Here is a 7,001-nt window from a genome sequence, read left to right as displayed (position 1 = left end):
CTTCGTGTCAGTGTTCCTGGAAGATTGGGATGCAGGGCTCCCGGGAAGGGCTGGCAAGGCAGGAGTGCACGGTGGGTGGCGCCACCCTGGGCCTGTGCTGTGGCTTGCACAATTGGGGGGCGGGGGGGCAGGTCTGAAGGCACTGCGCTCACATTCGGGTGCTCAGAGAACAAACTCTGTGCCACAGGCAAAGGCGCACTGCCGAGAAGCAAGCCGACGGCACGCACCCCCCCCCCCCAACCTGGTCTCCGGTGGGAAAACAGGTTTTGGGGACGGGGACGCCTCCCAAGCTGTCTGCAGCCATCAGCCCTTGTGGGCCCACCGCTTTGTTTTCATAGACAGGTTAAAAGGGGAGGAAGAAAAGAAAGAGCCGGTTCTGGGTCGCCTGAGCGAGTGTCGATTTCAGCTTAGAGTGAATTGGAAAATTGAGCCTAATTATCCCCGGTAATTGCTTCAATTCTCCACTTGACTTTGCTCACGCCAATCCCTCCCGTGTGTTCCAAAGGACACCCCCCTCCGTGCCCGCATATCCTGTTGTCGCCTCTCAAAGTCCTGTCGAACTGACAGGCAGCTGTGCCCCGGGAGGAGGCGAGGAGCGGCATTACAACAAAACACTCCGTCAGTCAACAGGTGGTTTCTTGTAGCTTAAAATTAATTTATTTAACAAATATAGCTATAATATAAATGATAATAAATTTCAAATATACAGTATATTACATAGTACACACAAATCCCTTCCAAAGGGGAGCTTGAACGCCACACAAATGTATTGTTAAATAGAAACGGGTTTTTTTTTTTAATTTTACAACTGTTTTCTGGACGGTCAGAGAGGTCCCTTCAACCTACCTTTGCGATGCATCTGTGTGTCCCCTAACCCCAAGCAACCGCTTTGCAGCGGAAGGAACCGCGACGCCCTCATCACCCTGCAGGCTCTCAAACTGTTCGATTGCAAAATCCGCAGGCGCTGTCCCTCCCTCTGCCCCCAGCGCAGGAGCAGAGCCCTCCAGTCCCGATCGACCACTCATTCTGCTGGGGACCTCGGCTTGGCTCTCTTAACTTCCCTGGCCTCGGCTGCCCCATCACGGTGTAGCTCTGTGGCGGGGGAGGGGGGCTAGAGAGAGGGGGCGCGGTGCGGATGGAGCAGGGGTGCGTTGGGTGCGCTCTTGCTGCTGGCAGAAGACGTGGCTGGCAGCGCAGGTGGGCGGCCCGGGGTCCTCTATGTCAGGTGGTACATGCTGTAGCCTACGTGCGCCGTGTAGAGTCCCACGGGCGCCACCGGCAGCGCGGCCCGCTGGAAGGGGCCTGAGGCGCTGTAGAGCGAAGCGCCGGCGGCGGCCGCTACGGCTGCGGGGCCGCCGAGAGGGAAAGACAGGCCGAAGGCGGCCGGCGGCAGCATGGGCTTGGCGGTCATCTTCAGCTTCTCCAGCTCGGCCTCCTGCAGTCTCTTGGCCTTGGCGCGGCGGTTCTGGAACCAGATCTTCACCTGCGTCTCGGTGAGGCTGAGCGAGCTGGAGAACTCGGCGCGCTCCGCGATGGACAAGTACTGCTTCTGGCGGAACTTGCGCTCCAGCGCCAGCAGCTGCGCCGTGGTGAAAGGCGTCCGCGGCTTGCGGTTGGTCTTGTGCTTGCGCAGGGTGCAGGCCGGGGGGCTCAGCCGCCCTAAGGGGGACAAAAGGCAGCGGGTTAAGAGGGGGCGGCGCCCGCGCCCCCCAAGGCAGGAGCGGCCACACCAACGCCGCCCGCTGCTGCTGTTCACCTACAGCCTTGGTGGGCAGCCCCAGGAAAATATTCTGAAAATCCCACCGCAGCCCCGCCAGCCAGCGGTTTGGGTCTACTTTTTGCAAACCGAAAGTGTCAGGTGGGCAGAACTAGACCCGCGTCCTAGGCCCCACCGCGGCTGGGGCCGGGTGGCGCTGCCCCTCAGGTAGGCCCTGCCTGGCCGGCCTCGCCCCACGAGCCCGCGCAGGGAGTTCACCGCGGTGGCGCGAGCCCAAGGCCACGTTCAGCGTTCAGCTCTTCGTTGCTGGCCAAAGGCTTCTCTGTGCACGCCCCCGCGCGCTCAGCCGCTCAGACTGCCGATGTCCAAGCCCCAGCTCATTTCCCAGGATCTGGGGTCTGGGGCAGTCCCAGGAGTGGGGCAGGAAGGTGGCCATCACCGGAGCCCCCGTTGTGGTCAACCCTCCCAAACAGCGTCATCGGGAGGGGAGATGGGGCTCTTGCCGCTCCCACCGCCAGCGCCTGGCCTCGGGCTTCAGCCACCCGCCGTCTGTTGTGGGCTGGGGTGGGCCATGGCTTCGGCTGGACCTGTGGCTCAGTGCAGAGAGCAGCGGTGTCCAGCTGTCTTTTTCTTTTGGCTTCAAAACAACCCTTAAGGATGGACAGAGTGAGCACCCGGGTGGAGGCCTAGCCGCAGGCCAGGGGCTGGTTCGGCTCAGCGGGGCTGCCGGACACGAGTGGAACCAATCACTCCTGGGACAAGGTGGACAGGCGACCCTGGGGGCCTGGGGCCCTCACGGAATTCCCAAGGCCGCTTTGCCTCGGCCACAGATTTCCTCTAGAAAAGTGAATTCGGACTCGGGCTGTTTCACCATGCGGGTTTTGAGTTGAACATTGTTTTCAGCATCACAACACAGAACAAATAAGATGATGATCCTTCGGCCTCCCGGGCACACCAGGATGTGGGCGAAACGAAATCTCGAGTTCAAACACCCTTGCCTCCCGGCTCGGGCACTGGGGGACTGGGACACTCGCCCGGACCGGCTCCCCGCGCGGCCGCCCTCGGGGAGCAGTGCTGTCCAGGGCAAGCTACAGCCACGGTCTCCGGCCATGAGGCTCGGGGAGGGGCCGGCCTTTCAAAGACGCGCAGTCCCCAGATAGAAACCGTGCTCAGCGCCGCGCCATTCAATCCGGGCCGCTGTTATGCGGCGCCAAATAATCGGAGGAAGCCAGGAAAACTCGGGCATTTCCCGGACTCCCGAAATATCTCGGCGCGAGTCCGCGGGGCCCTGGAAGCGGCCCCTGCACGCGGCTGCAGCCCGTTGGGACACCCAGTCCCAGACGCCCGGGAGCCTCGGGGAAGAGCGGAGGGGGCGCTTTCCCCGCCCCGCCCCCTGCCCTGAGAGCTGAGCGCCCCCTCCCCCTAAGTCAGCCCCTGCACCCAAAGAACCGCGTGCCCCGCTTCGGCCTTGGCGGGAGTCAGAGAAGAGCCGGGAGCCCCTAGGCGGGGGTCCTTCACGCCAGGGGCCAGGACTCCGGGAGAAAGTGAAACTTGGCGCCCGGGAAAGATGCCCGCGCCCCTCCGATGCAGCCTCTAGGATTTAAGGTCAGGCCGGGGCGCTTAGAAGGGGCAGCAAGAGGGGCTGTCCGCGCCCCGGGGTCCGGCAAGGGACCTCCCCCCTCGCGGCATCGCGGGGCCGAGACGAGGGGCCCGCGGAAACGGACGGCGAGCTGCGTCTCCGCCAGGCCGCGCGCGCTCTTCCAGGGTGCGGGCGCAGAGAGGCGCAAACCCCGGCCTGCCCGCTCCGGGGCCCCGCGGCGCTGGCTCCAGGTACCGGCGGCAGGTAGGAGACGCCGGAGACGAGCAGGCGCCGGCGCGCGGCCTGGCGCCCTCGGGTCCTGCACCCCCGCGGGGCCCCCTCCCCCACCCCACCCCCGCAGCCGCCCGGGCGCTGGCTACTCACTGGCCGGGGGCGGGGAGAAGCGGGCGCTCTGCATCCACCGGGTCCTCTCGGGCTTTTCGGGGCTCTCGGCTTTGACGAGCGCATCTTCTGGCAGCTTCAGGAGTCCCCCCACCGAGAAATGGCCCAGCGGCCGCGGCGAGGAGGGGGCGTCCGGAGCGCCGAGCCCCCCGGGCCGGGCGCCCAGCGGTTGCGCCGAACCTCCCGCCGCCGGCGCGCCCTCGGAGGCTGCCAGGACGCTCTCCTTGGCCCCGGGCTTCCTGTGGTCGGCCATGAGCGCCTCCACGCTGAAGGGCAGCAGCGAAGGGGACACTTTGGGCTTGGCCCCCTCCTCGTCCGCGCCCATGGCGGCCGCCGTGGCCGCGGCGGCGCTGGGGGCCTGGCCCGCGCCTGCTCCCGCCGGCTTGCCGAAGGCTGAGTCCTCCACTTTGACACCGAGTGGCAAAGAAGTCATGTCAGCAGCCGGGGCCATGCAGAGCCGGGTCCCCCCTCCAGCCGCCGGGCATGGGCTTCGGGCGAGCTGGGCGCGCGGCCGGCCTCTGCGAGCGCCCGGGGCCCTGGCCGGGCGAGCCCTCCCGCGCGCGCGTCCCGCCCCTCCCCAGAAGGCCAGCCCCGGCGAGCTGGGCCTGGCTGCCCGCCGCCTCCGCCGCCGCGCAGGGCGAGTTCCCGGGCGCACCCGCCGAGGCCGGCTCCTCCGCCGCTCCCCAGAGAACTTGCTAATAAGGCGAGGCCGGCGCCGCCGCGGCCAATCAGCGCGCGAGGGGCGGGCCCGGGGCGACCCATTGGGCCGCGCTCCTAGGACTCGCCCCGCAGCGCGCGGGGCCGGGGGCGCGCAGGGCAGGGCCGGGCCGGGGGAGGCGGAGGAGGGGAGGGGTGCCGGGAAGCTTCGGGCGGCGGGAGCCCGGGCGGCCGCTGCGCGCCTGCCCCCCCACATCCCGGGCCTCGGACTCTCTGCGTTCCCGGGGGACTGCTCGGCCCCTCTGCGCTGCCCTCCCAGCCCCTCTTCCCACCCCTCCCGGTTCCCACCCCCTTCCTGCTCTGCCACTACGTCTTTCTCTCCAGAATGGCAGTTTCTCCGGCCCCCTCTCCTTGGCGCTAATTAGAGTTGAGGTCATCTTTTTTTTTAAAACATAGTCCCCCTGTCTCTTTTCTTTAAAGGCAGGGTTATTTATCCCAGGGGAAAAAAAAAAAGACACGCTGATTTCTTATCTAAAAAGACCCTCATTCTCTCCCCCCTTTCAATCTTGGAAACTTTGCCTCCAGGTCCGGGAACCTGGGCCTCGGTCTCTCCTTGGAGCTGGGCTCAAGTTTGCCAGAAAACAGCCCCGTTCCTGGGGTTCTGTGGCTGCAGGGAGCCGCGTGTCACTGGGCGGTTTGCACCCAACTCCATTTTCCCCCAACTCTGAACCTCTCCTCTCCGGGGGCCGGTGGGCAAAGACACCGCCGGGTCTTTTTTGGTGTAGAATGTGTGTGAATGAAACCAACAGAAACGTCCACACAACACTCATCGGGCCCCAAGGTGACCGCCAGCAGCGCGTGTGCGGGAGTCGCGCGCCCCGGCGTCTGGGTCTCGGGGGGCGCGGGGCAGAAGCGCCTTTCGGGGAGGGGGCCGCGGGGGCCGGGACGCTTTCCCTGGCCGTGGCTCCTCGGCGCCTGTCTTGAACACTTGATGCTGCCAATTTCGAAGGAAACGTGATTTCATTTTTGCTTTTAAAAAAAGAGGGGGCGAGGGGAAGAAGTCGGATGGCGTGGAAAGACCTCCAAGGCCCGGCGGCTGCCTGCGCGCCCGCGGAGCTGCGGGGGGAAGGGGGCCATCGGTCGCTCGCGGCGCTGGCCCTCGGTGAGTTCGAGTTCTAATCTCCAGGAAACACCAGGGGCTGCCGTGGCCGTTTAGGAGTAATTATCCGGGCGCGGAGGGACGGCGAATTCGCTCGCCTTTTAACCGGGAGCAATAAAAGCTGCAGATTAGGGGGCGTCCAGATTAAGGCAAATGAATGGCTACAGAGGGAACTTTATTACCCGGACGGCGTCCGCGGGCCGGCGGGCGGGGTCGGGCTGCGGACGCCCGCGGAGGCTGGCGGTCTCCCATCTGCTCGCAGGCCCCCACCCCCCGAGGTGCGTGAGCTGCGGTCCCTCGCCTCCGTAAAATTGTTGTCGCCCCTTCCAGGGTGCTCCAGGGCCTGAGGCTGCAGCCCAGGCACTGCCCGGGGCCCGGGGCCTCCGACGAGGTCGGGCCCGGCTGGGCGCACGGAGCGTAGGCCGTGAGACCCCACTTTAAAGCTCGGCGAACTGAGCTCCGTTTGCGGCCGCGCTGCCATATTCCGGACCGGCCTTGGCGCGCTGCGCTCCCCTCTCGCGGCTGACAACGCCTGGCTCCCAGGTCACCCTAAGAAGCCGACTTAGCTAACAAGTTTCTCGCTGGAAGACGCGCACCAGCCAAAGCACGTCGCGCACAACTGCGCCGACTACTTCGGCTTCAAGAAGCCACCTCCTCCTTCAGGGAGCGGCGCGGGCTCGCACCCCGCGAGCGGGCCCACGCGTGGCGAGGCCTGCGCGCAGGCCCGGGCCGCCCCCCTGGCCGGAGCCGGGCCGCATCGTTAATTGCGGGGATGAACAATCTGTCACGATCCCTCCGCGCGCCTCCTAGGCAGACGACGATGTTGTTTTTAGGCGCCAGCGGCGGCCCGATCAAAGGCTGCAGCCGCCGCAGGGGCCCTTGAAGTCGCGCCCCCGCCTCTAGGGAGCCAACCGCTTCGCGCCCGCAGCCCCGGGTCCAGCAGCCCGCCCCTCGGCTTCCCCAGCCGGGCCCGAACCCCGCCGAATCTTGTCTCCAGGTTCAGTTTGGGCTCGTGCGTGCTCCCTGGGCAGACAAATCGTTGCAACGCGAGGAGAGCGCATCAACACCGGGGCAGGGTCCCGACTCGATTCGCTGTGCGAACAGCGCGGGGCTTTCCCGGGCTCTGCCACTGGGCTGCCGGGGAGAGGTGCCCGGCGGCTCCGAGGAGAGAAGTAACGCCGTCCGTCCGCAGGCACGTGCTGCTGGATCCCGCGGGCGAGGAGGCGCGTTTGGGGAGAGCGAGGCGCCCCTCGGGCCTGTGTCTGGGCCCGGGCCGGCGTCTCGGCGCGGGCGCTCAGCTCAGCCGCCGGTCGGGGGGCTGCGCCGTTATCTGTCCGCCAGCTCTCGAGGCGCGTACCCAGGCGCTTCTCAGCGGCAGCTCGAGGCTGTAATTCATGCCTGGCAAGGGCAGGGCTGGCCCGCGGCAGATAAAGCTGGGGCCCGGCGCTACGCATCCACCCAGGCCGTCTCCTCCCCTCCCCCACCCT

General features: G+C 66.4%; 1 protein-coding gene across 1 annotated transcript; it reads right to left on the bottom strand.

The window, feature by feature from the left end:
• Nucleotides 1–637: 637 nt before the first annotated feature.
• Nucleotides 638–4,225, bottom strand: MSX1 (msh homeobox 1). The gene is made up of 2 exons (XM_062212887.1): nt 3,681–4,225; nt 638–1,659 (listed from the first exon to the last, which is right to left on the bottom strand). Exons 1-2 carry the CDS (start codon nt 4,147–4,149, stop codon nt 1,217–1,219), a joined length of 912 nt encoding a protein of 303 aa, XP_062068871.1. The 5' UTR covers nt 4,150–4,225; the 3' UTR covers nt 638–1,216.
• Between the last annotated feature and the right edge of the window lie 2,776 nt (nt 4,226–7,001).

Source organism: Lepus europaeus, chromosome 16, assembly GCF_033115175.1.
Source record: "Lepus europaeus isolate LE1 chromosome 16, mLepTim1.pri, whole genome shotgun sequence".
NCBI classification, from domain to species: domain Eukaryota; kingdom Metazoa; phylum Chordata; class Mammalia; order Lagomorpha; family Leporidae; genus Lepus; species Lepus europaeus.
This window is presented reverse-complemented; position numbering and strand designations above follow the sequence as displayed.